At 49.5% G+C, this 16,964-nt stretch overlaps 3 protein-coding genes across 4 annotated transcripts in view; 2 read left to right on the top strand and 1 right to left on the bottom strand.

Annotated features, from left to right (window-relative positions):
* The window catches only part of LOC121812176, a 10,770-nt gene extending 10,742 nt beyond the window's left edge, over positions 1-28 (top strand). The window contains exon 3 of the mRNA XM_042213567.1: positions 23-28. Within this exon, the coding sequence (XP_042069501.1) occupies positions 23-28 (6 nt within the window). The remainder of the gene's footprint in view (positions 1-22) is intronic.
* A 2,247-nt stretch (positions 29-2,275) lies between these two features.
* Positions 2,276-4,901, top strand: LOC102290785 (zinc finger protein 239). Of its 2 annotated transcripts, none has more exons than XM_005945784.3 (2): positions 2,276-2,555; positions 3,882-4,901. In XM_005945784.3, exons 1-2 carry the CDS (start codon positions 2,378-2,380, stop codon positions 4,805-4,807), a joined length of 1,104 nt encoding a protein of 367 aa, XP_005945846.1. In that variant the 5' UTR covers positions 2,276-2,377; the 3' UTR covers positions 4,808-4,901. The 2 variants fall into 2 exon arrangements, with proteins under 2 accessions (XP_005945846.1, XP_042069509.1); XM_042213575.1 differs by having other exon boundaries at positions 2,279-2,543.
* A 1,680-nt stretch (positions 4,902-6,581) lies between these two features.
* The window catches only part of lamc1 (laminin, gamma 1), a 45,555-nt gene continuing 35,172 nt past the window's right edge, over positions 6,582-16,964 (bottom strand). The window contains exons 9-28 of the mRNA XM_005945783.3: positions 16,768-16,890; positions 16,317-16,506; positions 15,643-15,755; positions 15,335-15,556; positions 15,063-15,251; positions 14,641-14,889; positions 14,398-14,551; positions 14,007-14,149; positions 13,152-13,330; positions 12,922-13,078; positions 12,624-12,829; positions 12,457-12,536; positions 12,219-12,356; positions 10,388-10,532; positions 10,167-10,316; positions 9,975-10,089; positions 9,460-9,659; positions 9,220-9,378; positions 9,039-9,138; positions 6,582-8,899 (exon numbers count right to left, since the gene is read on the bottom strand). Coding sequence (XP_005945845.1) covers positions 8,643-8,899; positions 9,039-9,138; positions 9,220-9,378; positions 9,460-9,659; positions 9,975-10,089; positions 10,167-10,316; positions 10,388-10,532; positions 12,219-12,356; positions 12,457-12,536; positions 12,624-12,829; positions 12,922-13,078; positions 13,152-13,330; positions 14,007-14,149; positions 14,398-14,551; positions 14,641-14,889; positions 15,063-15,251; positions 15,335-15,556; positions 15,643-15,755; positions 16,317-16,506; positions 16,768-16,890 — 3,269 coding nt within the window. The 3' untranslated portion in view covers positions 6,582-8,642. The remainder of the gene's footprint in view (positions 8,900-9,038; positions 9,139-9,219; positions 9,379-9,459; positions 9,660-9,974; positions 10,090-10,166; positions 10,317-10,387; positions 10,533-12,218; positions 12,357-12,456; positions 12,537-12,623; positions 12,830-12,921; positions 13,079-13,151; positions 13,331-14,006; positions 14,150-14,397; positions 14,552-14,640; positions 14,890-15,062; positions 15,252-15,334; positions 15,557-15,642; positions 15,756-16,316; positions 16,507-16,767; positions 16,891-16,964) is intronic.

Here is a 16,964-nt window from a genome sequence, read left to right as displayed (position 1 = left end):
TTTTAGTGCTACTATCATCTAGTTCTGATTCTGGTTCTGTCTTGGTTACTGTTGTAGTCCTGTTTTAATTCCAGATCAGTTTTGGGTCTGGTTGAATTGGGGTTTAGTCCCTGTGTCTTGATACAGCCCCGACTTTGTTCTGCCTTGCTGCTTAATTAAAAAACTCGTTTAAGGTGTCCTGAATATGTATATAGAATAGCATCTGGCTGCAGTTTAAAGACTTTTTTTGTCTCGGTCTTGGTCTCGTCTCGACTCGACTCGGTCTCGGTCTTGGTCTCGTCTCAACTTGGTCTTGGTCTTGGTCTTGTCTTGGTCTCGATACCCTCTGGTCTTGGTCTTGTCTTGGTCTCGGATTAGGCGGTCTTGACTACAAGTCTACCCCACTCCCCTCCCTCCAGAATTCCCAGATAACAACCTAATTTACATATGAATGACTAGCCAATTTAGCTTCCACTTGGCTGAAGCTAAAGCCTAGCTAAAAGCCAGCCATTTGGAAGGCGGGTTTTAAAGGTAGAAAGGTGGAAGGCTGGGCACTGCTGCTCTCGGGGGACTCTAAGGGTTAAACCTGGCTGCAGGTTACTGCCTCCTGTTTGTTTCAGAGCAGGTTTTAAGACTGAATAAAGTTTGATTTAAAAGCTGGTCATGCTTTCATCTCCTGGTAAACAATCAGGGAGCTCCAGAGTCTCTGAAAAAGCTTTTAAACAAGGATGTTTTACCGCAGGAGGCTTTCACACGTCAGACCAGCCACAGTCCAGCCAATCAGAAAGCAGCACCACACCTCCATGCTGGACATGGTGGCGTAAAAAAGAGGAACAGGAGGAAAGAGCAAAGTAACCTGATACGACACTGATGTGTCAGCAAACAGAGACTGGTGTCTGCGCGCTGACTCAGCAGGACACACTAATAAAACAAGAAGACTTAATGACTTTCAGCAGCTTTATGCTACAAATATTTTTAAGAAAATGAATGCTGGGACATGCTGCTGGCAAATATATTCAGGCCTTCATAACTCTGCACAGCTTCAATCACTCATGTGATTACACATCACGTTACAGTGTGAGCATCCAAAGCAGCTCAGGGGACGACGTGTCAAAGAATAATTCAGAGAATCATCACAGGGCTGTTTACCCTGTTTCAGGTAAACCTGCCAGTTTTCAGAAATGAAACGTGGGGCTAAGGCTCAACCATGTTTATCAGATTTATCCACAGAAACTAGAGCAGCTGTTTAAATCAGAGCAGATGTGAAGAGGGATGTGCACGGTGTTGTTTCAGCCTCCTAACCACACAGAGAGACAGTCCACCAACTGAAGCAGCATCATTCAGCACGGACAGGAAAACCAGGCTGCTGCTCCACACACCGAGACAAGAAGCAAACAGAGAGAGAGCTGTTTTACATAAAACTCTTTATCATAAAGACTCATCACTGACACCAGCACACTCACCTGCTTCTGTCTGCCGTCGTCAGTCAGCTCTCACAGTGAAACTCTCCACCATTTGACCTTAGAACTGAAGAAGCTTCTCGGATGAGAGGTGAAACGTCTTCAAGTAACTTAAAGAAGTCCAGACGCTTTTCTTTGCAAGCTCCTTTGACCTCACAGTGAAACTGAGTTTATAACCCAATAAAAACTATGAAATGATCCATATTTAAAACCGATGTCTATGAGTCATGGTTGCTGTCAGCACCTCAGTTCATCGTCAATAAAAGTAGTGCAGACAAACGTCTTGATGCATGCTCCGTCATCCAGGTGAGAGACAGTGCAGACAAACAATGAAGCCCCAACTTTAACTTTACTAAAATACAATGAAAAAGTACATCAGCACCTTCATTGGTTGATATATCAGAGGACTGATGGCTCACAAATCTAAAAGCAGCTCATAAAAGCAGACATGATGCTATTTAGAGAACAAACACACATAAGCAACACTTTAAATCGCCCTGCATCGTCACAAGAGTTTAGACTTTTGCTTGTCAACGTTTCAGCTAAAGTCTGTTTGATTTGTGTCATGAAATGAAGTCTTCGTCCTCTTCCTGCTGCAGGACGAGTTGGATTTATTAAAGCACACAGCGCCTCTGTGTGCTTTAACCGAAAAGAACGAGAAAACAAAAAAAAGGTCTCTCTCTCTCACACACATACACAGAGAGAGAGAGACTTGAGACTGCTAGAAAAACATTTCAAATGCACAAAACATATAAAATAACTTAAAAAAATATTCAAGGCTGCAGGAAAGTAACAGAAATATACAAATATAAGCTCTTATTGTGAAGTGTAAGCGGAACTTCCGTCTCCTGCTGTTGACGCAGCCGCAGTGCGCTGCAGGGACTAAAATCCGGCGGCTGCTGCCTGTTTTCGGCTGTTTTCGGGTTCTTCCGGTCAGCATGGCGCACCTGCGGCTCCTCCGCGCGGCAGTAACGGAGCGGCTCGCGGCGGCGGCGGAGGAGATCCTCGTGCTGGTGGAGAGAGTGATGGTGGAGCGCGAGGACGAGCTCATCCGCCTGTACGCACCTACGAAGCCCGCGACTGTCGGCGGGGACGCGCACACAGGTCCGGTCCAACGTGAGCGAGCTTCTGGTTCTGTTGTTTATTTTTCACAATACGAAAACTGACAGACCCGCTAACGTCAAACTTCCTCACCTGGTTCCGCCCCCTGACGTCACAGGTTTGAGCTCCTCTGAGGGTGAAGGAAACACGCTGAATAAACTCTTTCATTAATCGGGTGATGTTTGACTCCAGCCGGCTCCAAGCTCTTTGAACAAATAAACAAACGTTCTGTTATTTCTGCTTTGGTTCGTTATCAGGGCTCGTTTTAGCCCCTCCCCCGCAGCATCAGTGAGCAGATCAACACAGGCTGACCTGATGGATTATAATAAATGAGTGTTTAATGTGCGAGGCTTTCACAAACGCAGGTGTTCTGATTTAATCATCGTAAAAGGATTGTAAAGGTGCTTTCAGACAACAGTCAAAGTTTCTCACTGAGGCTCTTCAGGTAGACTTCAGCCCTCCCACCTGCACTGAGGGGTCCTCCAGAGATCTGATTGGTCAGCAGGCAGGGAGACCTGTCCTGGGCTCGTCTATGAGGAGATGAATGGGTTAGCGAGCGTGGTTAAGTCGCCATGGCAACCTACACTGATCACACCCGGTGGGGAGCAGGTTATCTTCAGTGTCAGCTTAAAACTGTCACGTTCTTCCTGATTCTTTTGTTCACGGCAGGGGTCTCGACCTCCAGTCCTCGAGGGCCTGAGACGTTTCCATGTGTCCCTGCTGCAGCACACCTGAATGCAACTAGTAGGTCATTAGCAAGAGTACAGAACTTGACTGCATGCTGAAGTGGCGACCCCTAACCCCACTCAAGTAAATGCAAGAAAATTCAAGTGTTTGGAAAAATGTCCTTCTGACAATACATTTATTGCACCATGTTCATTCACTAATGAGCTGCTGTGACATGAATCAAATGGCTAAACTGCCGCTTCAGCATGCAGTCACGTTCTGTTTAGACCCCTGATTCACGGTGTTTCAGGTGAGAGGTCAGGCCGAGCCTAAAAACACTGGATGCAGCATCACGGCGTGCTGCCGAGTGTCTGCGCTCAGTAGGTACAGGCCAAAGCTGCATCGGTTACCATGGTGATGTGCCCCAGTCAGAAGCCAAGCGCCTTTGTAACCCCGAACACCCGGAGTTAACCCTGGGATGGGTGAACAGCTTGTCCTCTCGCCCTGACTCCGCCTCTCGTGACCCCTGTCGCCGTGACTCCTGGTCACGTTTACGTCTCGTCGATTTGTTTTCTGCAGTTTGTGGTTCTGTTTGTTTTCTTTAAGCTCAAGAATCTTTTTAACGTTTCAAATATTCTCCAGAAATTTAAAAAAACACGCTCTCGTCCTCTGCAGACACTCAGCACCTCCAGGAGTCTGAGCCGCCGACCATCAAGCAGGAGCAGCAGGAGGAGGTGTGGGTCGCTCCTCAGGCAGCAGAGGAGGATGTTAAACCATTCAAGCTTGAGCTGCCTGAGGAGGAGGAGGCTCAGATGGTGGAGATAATGAAAGACGAAGCCCAGCCGAGCACTTCCTGTGAGGAGCCCGTTGCTCCTCCTCCGCATGGTGCTCCTGCTGTTGGTGAAGGCGGTGGAGGAGGTGGGACTTCCTGCAGCTGTAAAGTTTGCGGGATGAAGTTCAGCTACCGGGGCTCTCTGCTGAACCACGCCGAGACTCACGCCGCCGCCGAGTGCTGCCTCTGCAGCGTGTGCGGCGAGCCGCAGGCTGACCGGCAATGCCTGCTGGAGCACCTACGGACACACCTGAAGAGCCACGTCTGCAAGTTTTGTGGGAAAAGCTTCCAGCGGCGGGTGGAGCTGAAGGTGCACACACGCAGCCACACGGGCGAGAAGCCTTTCAGCTGCCGGCTGTGCGGGAAGCGATTCACCCGCAAGAACAACATGGAGATTCACATGAGGACGCACACTGGCGAGAAGCCGTACCACTGCACCATCTGTGGGAAGGGCTTCAACATCACCTCCTCCATGATCCGCCACGCCCGCACGCACACCGGGGAGAAACCCTACAGCTGCCGCATGTGTGGGAGGAGCTTCACGGCCAGCTCGGACATGAAGATCCACATGAGGACGCACACGGGCGAGAAGCCCTACACCTGCCCCGTGTGCGGGAGGGGCTTCGCTCTCAGCACGCCACTTAAACACCATATGAAGCACCACACAGAGGAGCGGCCGTACTGCTGCAGCCACTGCAACCGCTGCTTCAGCGACATGTACACGCTGCGGCGCCACATGAAAAACCACGGTGAGAGTGCGGCGTCCTGACGGGTGGCGAGGACTGTGGGCGGAAATCACACTTCCTGTTTTTACCACAGATTGGGTGGTGGTGCCACTCCGTGAATCAGGACTTTTTTTTTTTCATTTTATAATCTGGATTATTTATCAGGCGCTGCGGGGTCGACCGCCATTCGCTGTCAGTTACGGACCAATGAGAGCCCAAAAGTGGAACGAGGTCACATGGGCTCGAGGACGCCGCAGACGATACGGCCGTGACTTATTTCCTGTTAAAGTTCTGGAGGCCGCATTCACACCTGGTGCACTTTTAAACCTCCGCGCAGTCTCATGATGATAAAGACCTGCGTGGTGTCTGCAGACCGCGGCTCACGGTTCACCTGCAGAAACACTTCTTCACGCTCTCTGGATCAGTGAGGCCCAGACTGTGTGTCATGGCCCTCTGGTGGGCCCTGAAGGTACTGCAGGCCGGACTGAGAGCTCATGCTCAATAAAAATCTCAGCTCAAAAGAGTTTAAAATCTTTAACATTCACACTTTCTAAACCTTTAGACAAGAAGAAGATTCAGTTTTGTACTCCTGTTAATTCTGACAGGATTTGGTTGATGACATCAGATTTTTCCATGAAAGTTTTCTTTTGAATGCCAGAAGAACTTTTTGACTCAGGTTTTACATTTTAGCTTAAAAATTCCTTTAAAATTTACACTGAAAGAATGAAACATCCACGGGACGTAAACAAGTTCCTCGCTGCTGTTCCTAAGTGATCGTTTTAAACATTTCTCAAAAGACAAGATTCAAAAACAGCACAGACACACAGGTCACGTGTCAGTTTCCTCTCATTTTAGTTTTTATTAAAGGCGATGCAGAAGTTTGAGACCCAATAAAACTTTATTTTCATGGGATTTGCTTTGATCTGTGTTCAAAGGGAACCAGAGTAAATATGGTGTCAGTCTGATCAGAACTGATATTAATATTTTGTTTTATTTAAATGTTGGGATTTTGTGTGAAATATAAAAAATGAATGCAGTGACCTCTGACCTTTTCAACAAATAAGACATCACTTTGTATATTTTATATTCAGGAATCTTTTGATGCACAAAAAAGGTTTAAATAAAGTTGATACAGGAGCTTTCACACAGCAGCAGTCCAGATGTTTTCAGGTGTCGCTTGAGGAGTTCACCTGCTCGGCCCTTCGTGTTCGGTTTCATGACCTCAGGACGTCGGCGGTTAACTTTTGCGTGGTTGGTCTGGATGACAAGAGTTGGCAACAGAAAACGCGTCAAACATTTGGTGTGCGCAGGGACTCAAACACTCTGTTTAGGAGGAAAAGGCCACGGATGGAAACATGCATGTAGTTATTCCCTCTTTAGTTCCCGGAGTTTTCCAATTTTCAGTCTTATAAAAACAAAAGTAAAAGCTAACCCTGCAGTTCCTCTAACGTCCACTGGAGGCTCCATGTTAAAATGTTTACAGTTAACACCTGTACAGGGGGAGGATGTTCTTACAGCTCACCTGTTTACATTTATTAAGGCTTAAGGTTTGCATTATTAGAGGCGTGGCCTCTTTGACCAGCAGGTGGATGGTGACAGAGGTGGGTGGAGCCGCTAGCTGTCTGCTGGGCTTCACTTAAGCTAACCCGACCCCTGGACCGTCTTTGTGGTGTTGGGACCCGATCTTCCAAATGTGTCTCCGTCATGTCTCCAGGAAACCAGCATGGCAGCCGTTGTAACACTAGCGCTAAGGCTCTGTGGCGTTTACGTCCATCTTTGTGTTACAGTCTGCTGAGAAAACAGGAGCACACGCGGACAAACTGTAGGAATTTATTTATTATTCAAATGTTACGTTTGGATTTACAAGCACGTGGGCACAAACAAGAACAAACACTCGGGTGGTTCAGGTCCTCACAGGGCTGCAGACGTGCGGCCCTGCACGCCGCGCAGCTCGCACATCACCGTCTGAGGCGACGTGGGGGGCGGTGCAAAACGAATAAGCGGTTCATTATAACTTAAAATACTGTTTATACATCACGTGAGCTGCACCACCTGCAGAGCGGCCGAATGGATGGAGGAGGGAAATAAAAACAGACAAAAGCCTCCCCAGCATTGGTCAGGGGAGGGGGTTTCAAAATAAAAGCCCAATAGTCTAGTGGCATTTTAAATTCTGTTTGGGACCTGATTTTTAAACAACAAAAAGAAAAACCTGCTTCAGTACCGACACGAGGACAAAATGAAAGCATGGACGCCCTCGCAGGAACTTTAATATTAAGGCACAAAAACACTAATTAAAAGCTACTTTAGCCACATGTGACTTGTTAACTCCATTCAGTGAAATGACTGGTGAGGCAGGCCACGCCCACTCAAAAAACAACCTGATTGGTGAGAGGGTGAAAACAAACACGAGAATCAAAAACACAAACGTAATGGTGTCGCTATGAGGCAGCAACACGGAGCCTTGTATACAAGCAAGCATGATAATAATAATAATAATAATAATAATAATAATAATAATAACTAGGCACATGTGATGAGATATTCATATTTATAGATATTTATGCTGGAGGTTCCCGTTGATTGATTGTGATGGAGGCTGTTTGCAGGGTGGAGAAAATCAGCCCGTCCTGAATCATCAGATATTTACACACGACAAAAGTTCCTCACTCTGTGTCAGAATAATAAAAAACATTCACACAAAAATAGAACATTTGAAATAATTATTATTAGCACCAGTGTATCAGATAAAACTCTCGCTACGCAAAATGTACAAAGTTGCATAGTGTTGGATCGAGCCTGGAGCGAAGCGTTAACGCGTGACAGTCCAGACGGGAGCGTTGAAGCGTGGAGAGCGCGCCGAAGACGAAGCAGGAAAAGCCCCGAAAACACAAAACTGAAAAGACTTCCTGCCAAACACCCGCGACAGCTTATCGACACCGAGGAGCAGCAATGCTCGCGTCGCTCTCCCAGATCGTCTTGCGACAGGAAATCGTCAAGAACATCGAAATAACATCGAGATTTCATCTCATTGCAAGAAAGAAATCAGCGTTTTAGAGCCATTCTGGGTAAAAACGCTAACTCGGCATTTTATCTTTTTAACAACATCCTGAATCTCACATCTCTCACAGTCATGACGGCGCTTTCATTTTACCTTCGTAACTCGAGAGAATCTCCCGGCTTTACATCTTCAGGCTCAATATTCCAAGTTTTACATTTTTAATTTTTTGCAAGCTTGACGAGAAATCTTGATATCATCGCGATGCGTCGTCTAGAAACGAGTTTAGTTTTGAAATGTTTTTGGATTTCTGCGGTTCGTCGCGGAGCGGCCGAGTTTGCATCTTTAACCTGTTTGGAGGAGAAAACACTGTCGGAGGAGGTGCAGGATGAGGAGGTCTCCTGCTGTTTGCATGGGCACGTAGCTTCAGAGGAAAAGCGAGGGTTCCTTCACTGTGTTTGCCGGTTAGAGGAGGCAGTGGCGTTCAGTGAGCGGACGCCCCTGGGCATGATGGGAAATGGCTGGTGGGACACAGTAAACAGAAATGCGGGCAGAGCTTCCTGCGTCGCTCAAACTTCCTGCTGTGGAGCAGACGGCTGCAGTCACGTCGGGTTTGTGGTTCTGGTTCCTCTGCACGGCTTCTCGACGCCGTTTAGTTCGTTCGAGCGTAACCACGCCCCTGCGTCTCGGGAAAAAAAAAAACCAGCTGCTTCTCAGCGGCTGAAAACGTGATCACGGTTTCACACGTCGGCTTCTGTCTCGTCAAAGAAAAAAAAATCTGAAACAAAAAGTGTTTTTGGTAAAAGGCGGCGTGCTCGCCGGAGTGTTAGATGTGAGTGTGGGGCAAGGGGCGGGGCTAGAGGAAGAGAAGGGCGGGGTTAGGGTTAAGGATTCTCCAGGGACTGCGTGTTAAAGCAGCCTTCGGGTAATGTGTTCTTGATGTCGTTGAGGTTGGCGATGTCGGCGCGGATCTCGCGGATCTGCCGGTCGTAGTCGTTGATCATCGCCTCCTGAGTCTGCGCCACGTTGTTCAGCTCCTTAAGCTTGTTCTCCAGGTCGCTTTTGTCCATCTCGCCCTTGGCCTTCTTCAGCGACTCGTCGATCTCATTCAGTTTGCTCAGGTCGATCTTATCGATGTTTCCTGCACACGAAACAAAACCACAGTTAGTTTCCCCGTCAATCGCTCAGTTCTTTAATTAAAAAAGCAGCGTTATGGTTTCCCCCGAAGAAACGAGTCATTCTCAGAAGTTCAGGTGCTGCAGCTCGACTGGTGTTCTTACCGAGCTGGTTCATCAGGTCCGTGATGACCTTCAGGACCGTCTTCACTGTACTCTTCGCTTTGCGGGCGTTATCCTCGGCGTCCTTTGCACTGTTTGAAGCCTGAGGACAGGAACACGGATGTTAAACTTTTTATAATGTCCGGAGAAAGAGTCTGAGAGTTCAGTGACGAGCGAGTCGTACCATCGCCGCTGTCATCATGTCCTGGTCAGCCTGGGTCTTCTTCTCCTTGAGCTCCTTCTCGGCGTTGGTCAGCTGTGTCATCAAGTCGTTGACCTCGTTGTCGAGATTGGTGGTGTCCTGGAAGGCTTTTTCCGCCTCCTCTTTGGTCTTGGCGGAGCCCTGCGAGGACACGAGTTTAATCACAGTGAGAGGAGAGAAACCGGCGAGCTGACACAGGCCAATGACGAGCCGCCGCTTTACCTTCTGCACATTACTGGCTATCCTCTCGGCGTCCTCCGCCTTGCTCTTTGCCTCTCGAGCATCGACGGCAGCGTTGCCCAGCGCCTCCTCCGCCTGCCTGGTCTTCTCGTTGGCGGCCATGATAGTGGCGTTGATGATGGGGATCTTCTTCAAGGCTTCCTCTGCGGCGGTCTTGTTGTCGTTGACCCGCTTATCAAAATCTGCAGGAAGTCAGAGAGAAAAACCCCGCAGGTGGACGAGGATCAGAGTTACGTGACGAAAACGGCTTTATTTTAAATCTCCATGCAGATTTTTATCATCTCACCCGGAGCCTGAAGCAGAAATGGTGCATTTCAGGAAAATGGAAAAGGGGACGCATTACAAACTATTAGCGCCTTCAAGAGGTTTTTTTGTTGTTAAAGTCAACTCAAAGCCTCGATGGACAGTTTTACAGGATTTTTTATTAATTATCTTGTTTTGAACGGACCAATAACGCAGCACGGACAGAAACCGGTGAACGGCGGACACTCGGGTACCTCTGAGGTTGTCCAGGATGTCCTGAGCCTCCTTAAACGTCGCCTGGCCCTTCTTCGCCGCCTCCTCGGCCAGAGCTTTGGCGGCGTCGGCTCGAGCGAGCAGCTGATCGGCCGTCTGTTGCACAGGAAGAGGAAACAGTTTTGTGTTGCATTTTTTTCCTCCTGAGAAGCTCCCAGAGGCCCTGAACTCACCTGCTGTTCACTTTTGCCTTTATCCAGCAGTTTGCGCACTTCCTGCTCTTTGGGCTTCAGGTCTTCTCGGAGGTCGTTGTACTCCTTCTCCGTCTTATCGATCAGCTTGTCGACGTCCGCCGCCTCCTTCTTGATCTTATTGGCATCCTCCTGAAAACAGAAACGTGAGTTACGACACTTCCTCTGCTGTTTCACATTAAACTGCGGCGTCCATCTCTCACCACCAGGGCCTTGGTGTCGATCTGCGGGAGGCTGGTCAGGTTAGCGAAGAGCTTCAAAGCTTTGTTTCCGGCCTCCTCGGCCTCGGTCTGAACCTTGGTGGCCTCTTTCTCCAGGCTCTTGGCCAGTTCCTTCGCCTTGTTGTACCTGGACAGGACACAAAACACAGACGATCAGGAAGTCTGCTCAACGACTCTTCCTCTTCCATCTTTGAAGGAAATGTCTGACAACAAAAATCACTCTGGATCTGAAGCCAGCTGTGAGACCAAAGAACGAGCTGTACGTTTCTGTCCTTTCCAAAACGATCTGATGAACAGCTTGCTGGATGCACGAGAGCCCGTGTGGACGAGCTGCAGAGCATCAAATAACATTAAAAGAATCCCAAAAAGCTTCAGTATTAATTCCAGCGATTGGCATTATTATGGTATTATAAAGAAAAATGACTTTAAGAAGCAAAGTAACGACAAAAGGAAAATGACTGAAGGGGCGGAGCTCTAGACTAACGGCTCGCCACGGTTGCACTGGTGCCGCACCAGCAGAAAAGTTAGGCGCACCCAAGTTTTTCCAACCGCATTGCTGAACACCGCAGTGTTATAATAAGAGAATGAATAATACAGAAAACAGATTTGAGATGAGAAACTGTGTGTGTGAGTTTTATTGTGGTGGAAGCAAAACAGCGACGCTCAGAGGGAATTCATGACGATGTTTATCAAATGCGGAGCGTAGTTTGATCTTCTTTTGCTGCTGGTTCAGTGAATTTTGGTTGGCGAGAGACAAAACAGCTCAGAATCGACACAAAAAAGACGTAAACACAGCGCGGACCCGACGAGTCAGCGAGCTGTCGGCTTTCAGCCCCGACGGCGTGTCCGTGTACGGGCTGTCGGGGCCGGAAGCCGAAACAGAAAACTGATTCTGATGCTTCGGGTCTGTGTTTCCGTCTTTGTGTGGAGTCCGTGTGCCTGCTCTCATTTACTGTTTGTGGAAACATTTAACCTGAGATTCTGGCGTTTCTGGCAAAACACGGTTATACTTAGAAGTCGATTCAGGATTAAATGAATCGATATCGCTTTATTCAAGCTACTCACCTCCCTCTCTGCCTGCACTTTCAACTGGACCACGGCCAATCAGAGAGGTCCCGCCCCTGACTATCTCTGATTGGTTTAGACCACGATAACATGCGTCCGCTGTTGACCACACGGAGACTTTCAGAGTTGCAGACACTTTTTCTTTTTTTACTCAAACAGTTGGTCGATGCGGTGCGACCTAAGATTTTTTTAGTTGCACCATTGAAAAATTTGGTCGCATTTGCACTCCAGAGCCCTGGGGGGAGACAAACTGGCCAACAAAATGGGATGCAAAGAAACCACCAAGGGGTTCAGAAAGTTACTATAAAAATAGTTAAAAATGAAAAAAAAAAACATCCTCACAGCTATAATGACCAGGAGACACAATATGACCACAAAGAGATGCAAAATAACCACAGAGCCGCGTATAATCACTACAAAGGTCCCAAGAATGAGTCGAAATACAGCAAATTAACCACAAGAACAAGAAAAAAATACAGAGACTCAGAAAATTGATGGAATAACTGAACAGATGTGACCGAAGATTCAAAAAACCACAACGTGGACAAAACCGAAGCAGGAAGGATGAAAAACAAATGAAGGGGAGACGAAACCTCCAAAAAACCTCCACAGGGCCAAACCGAGGAGGATTTCTCACACAAAGCAACAAAAACCTCACAAATCAAAAACAAGAAGGCAAAAACCACCTGTAACCATGACGGCAGGGAAAACTAACTAAAGTGAGGCTTCGTCAGGCGGTGGGACGTACTTCATGTTGAGCTCCTCGATCTCCTCGCTCGTTTTCCTCTCGTTCTCGTGAGTCTTCTGCAGCAGGTTGTATGCTTTGTTGGACGTATCGTTGGCGTTTTTGGCGATCCTCTCAATCTGGTCAGCGTCCATCTTGTGTCTGCAGGGAGAAAAGTCCAAACGCTTTGTGTCTTTGACGAGTATTCAGGTTAAGGTCAGGCCGTCAGCGCGTGTTGATGACACGTGTCGTGGGGTCTTACTTGTCGGCGAGCTTCCGCGCCTCCTCGGCCAGCAGCGTCAGGTTGTTGGGCGCTCCGGTGCCGCCGGGCGGTTTGATGTCCTGTCGATGACATCAGTCGTGTTTTATAAAAAACCCAAAATGCCTTAGAGCTCGGTTAGTCGCCATGGAAACAGCACCCTCACTCACCACTTTGCTGATGGCGTCCTTGGCTTTGTCCAGCTCCTGGCGGGCGCGGTCGATCAGGTTCTCGGCGTCGCGTACTCGGCCCCGGGCGAGGTCGGCCTGAGTGCCGGTGTCGTCCACTGTGTTTCGGATGCTCTTCAGACGGTTCCACTGAGTGGTCAGAGTGTTGTTGATGCCGTTTAGGCGGTCCAGCAGGCCTTGGTCCGCTTCTGCGGGGTCAAAGGTCACAGACATTCAGTCTGGCTTTCTGCTCAGCAACAGGAAATAAACTGCAAACGTCAGATCTCAGCTCAGGTCTCACCTTTGCTGGCCTTGGCCTCCTCCAGCAGGTCCATGATGGCCCTCTCTGCCTCCTTCAGACGATCCTCGAAGGCCTGATCGCTGACGGTGTCCTGACCCGAGCTGAGGTTATCGATCAGCGTCTGCAGTTCGTGAAGCTTCTGCCTCTGCTGGTTCACCTGGACGCGCAGACAGAAACGTTAGCTCCTCTGTGCGAGGAGAGCGAAGGCGTTGCCTCGGAGTCGGGCTCACCTTGTCTCTGACCAGACTGTAGCAGGAAGGACACTGCTGGCAGCCCGGCACCGAGCGGTTGTAGAAGTAATTCTCCTCACACATGTCGCACCGAGCTCCGACGAAGCCGGGCCGACACTCGCAGCGACCGTCCTCCTTACACTGACCCGACACGGAGCCCTCGGGGTCGCAATCGCAGGCTGCAGGAACAAAGACGAGGACGTCGGTCCATTAATAACAGCTCTCATACACACAGCACAGCTCGTCACCCTGAACGCTCAAAGGATTCTTAAAGTTACAGGACTCGGTTTTGTCTAACACACAGACTCGAGCCTGCCTGATGCGATGGAAGACGACGCGGCTCAGACCTGCAAACTGCAGGCTGAATAAAGTTGAACTTTACAGTTTGTTAGAGCAGAGAAGGTCTGCGTCTTCACTGAAGCAGGTGCTGCAGCGTCCAAGTGTGCAGGAATGCAAACTGGGATCCTGCCTTTCAGTCCCAGTTTACTCCACACTAACAGACGGCGCGCTGTGACATTACAGACTGCTGTGTTTACCTTAAACAGGTATCAGGGTTAAGGAAGTTCTCAGAGGATCTATTCTGGAGCCGTACAATATGATATCAAAAACAGCGTGTTGGCAGGTTGGATCTGTGCAGGTGCAGAAACTAGATTTAAACACTTCCTGGTGCACCTCGTGCACGCAGTTGATGCAAAGCCCTGAAAAGCTGATCATGGCTTCATGTTTCTGGTTCTAACAGACCTGAGCTGGTGCCTGCTGACCTCCGACCGGAGGAGATCCACCAGGATCTATTCTGGGTCCTGTTCTGTTCACGTAACGCTAAAACGTCACAGCGACGTTATCGAGTTTCCTCACGTTTGCATCCAGACACGCTGAAGCCGAAGAAGTTGGTCTCGCAGCGCTCGCACCGAAGGCCGGCGACGCCCGGCTGACACTCGCACTGTCCCGTAACGATGTCACACTGGCCGTTGGTGGAGCCAATGGGATTGCAGTTGCACCTGTGGGGGGAAAAAGTAGAAGAACATCATCTATGAGTAAACAACACAATGAAACACGTGCATGTTTGTGTTTTCCTGGAAGAATTGCTCAGAATCGACTCATCACAGGTTTCCAGTCAGCTGGAAATGAAAGAGAATTTAAAGTTTATCGCTGTAAGCGTGACTAAGACTGAGGTTTCGTGCCGTGAGCCCGTGAAGGCGCTCAGAACCGAAGCACAGCTACAGATGTGTAGGCGTGATGGACGCACCGCTCGCAGCCATTCCCGCTCCGCAGGTTGAAGAAGCCGGGCATGCAGGCGCTGCAGTCGCGTTCGGCCACGTTGGGGAGGCACTCGCACTGACCCGTGCCCTGAGAGCAGCTGGTCTGCTGGTTCCTGGTGCCGAGCGGCGAGCAGGCGCAGGCTGGGGACAAATCAGAGATCACACGGTTTCCTCGCTGCGCTCGCAATTCAAACATCACGGGAAGGATTTCGGTTTTGGACTCCTCTTACGTTTGCACTTGTCGGCAGGCTCGGGGGCCAGCGCGTTGCCATAGAAACCCTCTTTGCAGCGGTCGCAGAAGAAGCCGTCGGTGTTGTAGATGCATTTGAGGCACTCTCCGTTCTCACGGTTGCAGTTTCCGACGGCGTTGGGGTCGATGTTGCCGCTGCACTTGCAGCTCCGACACGTTCGGACTATGCCGCCGTTCTGACCCAGAGGGTCGCCGAAGAATCCGTCATCGCACAGCTCGCAGCGCTTACCTGCACACAGGTGAGGTCACGTGATTGGCACACGTAACAGTTAATCAAGGAAACCTATATTTAATCACTTCATGAAACCTACAGGGCACCGGGGACACGCCCGACACCGGCACAGCATGGAAGAACAACACACCTCACACTGGACTAATGGCTGACAGTTTAGCATCTGGTACCTGTAGTCCCAGTGGGGCAGTTGGTGCACACCACCTCTCTGGTTCTGGGAACGACAGCGCAGGTGGCTCCGGGCGGGCAGGGACATGGCTGACAGTCACCTGGCGTTCCCTGGGTGGCGTCGCCATAAAAACTGTCCTGGCAGCGCTCGCAGCTCAGACCGGCCGTGTTGTCCTGACAGTCGCACGCTCCTGGGTGGAGGACAGAAAAAGCAGCCCTGAGTATTAACGAACCCATCACTCAGCCCTCTGTGACGCGCTGACACCACCCTCACCTGTGTTGGTGTTGCAGGTCTCGCTGTGGCCGTTACAGTTGCACGGCTCGCAGGAGCTGAAGGGTCCGAGCTCCGGCTGGGCGCGGCGGTATCCAACCGTGCACTGCTCACAGTGCTGACCCTGGTAACCTTGAGGACACGTGCACTGCTCCACCCAGCGGGCCGGGACACCTGGTCCCCGCCTTGCTGTCACCAAGGAGACATCATCCAGGTAACCAGCACCTGGAGGGTGTGAGTGATTAGTGAACAGTAGTAGACGATAAGAGTGTGTGTGTGTGTGTGTGTGTGTGTGTGTGCACGCTGCGTACTCCTGTCGCTGTAGGTGCCGCGGATCTTGATGGCCGTCAGGTTGTGGAGAAGTTTGTAGAATTCGGCGTGGCTGATGGTCGGCCTCCAGGGGTAATCTGTGCTGTCGTGGAGCCTGAACCAAATTTAATCCAGACCAAAGACAAAAGCATTGAAAAGGAAAATCAGATTATCAAATAATCTACAGGGTTTAAATCAGATGACATCATCAGCAGATTCTGAAACAAATCCTGAGAATCATACAAATATCACAGCTTCATCCAGATTATTTGCAAAACAAGGAGGACAAAACAGATTACCACCAAACCTCTAACTTAATCCAGATTAAGAGAGTATTAGTGGAGTTTAATAGTAATCACCCCGCGTTCACAATTTTAAATCTTATGACCAAAATATTTTCAATTTAATCCAGATTAAATGACTATGAAGAAATTAACAGCAAATAATCTGTGTCAGCAAAACGTGTCAGGGACTGCAACCAGACAGTCCAGATTAAATCAATCTATGTGAACAGGTTGTAAATAAAAACTGCATGAATATGTTCAGATTATGAGTTTAATTTACACCCAAAACTCCAGATTAACGCTGAGAGCAAACGTACTGGTGCAGATTATCTGCTCCAGTTTGCTGGATTAAATACTGGTTTTCACTGGGAAAACAACACACGGCGCCTCACCTGAACACATATGTCTGCGTGTTCTCATTGGGGTAGGAGTTGCCCTGGGCGATGAGGGGGACGGCCACCCGCAGGTTCGCCCCCTCCAGCACCAGATCCTCGGCCGACAGACGGCTGTCCCGCCGGTCCACTCGGAAGTTCAGGGTCAGGTTCTGCCCATAACTCAAAACCTGGTTCCCCAAAAACTTCTCTGTGACACAGAAACGAGTCAGAGTCACCGACCAATCAGCAGCAGCGTCACACAGGGACAAAAACAAATCCATGTTTTGTTTCTTGCCTCTGAGGTGGGGCCTCCACCTGTGTGTGGACTCCTGGGTCTGCACCCAGAACGCCCACCGGATAATCCACAGACGACTTCTACAGAGTCAGAAACGACCAAACCGCCAAAATAGACCACCCCCCTCCTCCTCTGCTGGTGTGTGTGTGTGTGTGTGTGTGTGTGTGTGTGTACCTGGTGCCACAAAGTAAATGGGGAAGTAGTCCTCTGAGATGAGGAAGATTTCCTGTCCGCTGGATGACCACTGCACCTGGCCCCTGGCTCCATCACGCTCCTGACCAGTCCACTGCTCATCATCTAACACACACACACACACACACACACACACACACACACACACACACACACACACACACACACACACACACACA

Source organism: Haplochromis burtoni, unplaced genomic scaffold (genome assembly GCF_018398535.1).
Source record: "Haplochromis burtoni strain Fernald_Lab_line unplaced genomic scaffold, NCSU_Asbu1 Contig_455, whole genome shotgun sequence".
Lineage (NCBI taxonomy): Eukaryota > Metazoa > Chordata > Actinopteri > Cichliformes > Cichlidae > Haplochromis > Haplochromis burtoni.
This window is presented reverse-complemented; position numbering and strand designations above follow the sequence as displayed.

Excerpts from the sequence above, each read along its gene's own strand:
- LOC102290785 (XM_005945784.3), top strand. The coding sequence starts at position 2,378 with ATGGCGCACCTGCGGCTCCTCCGCGCGGCAGTAACGGAGCGGCTCGCG. Across the intron at positions 2,556-3,881 it reads GCACACAGGTCCGGTCCAAC|ACACTCAGCACCTCCAGGAG; the intron begins GTGAGCGAGCTT and ends CGTCCTCTGCAG.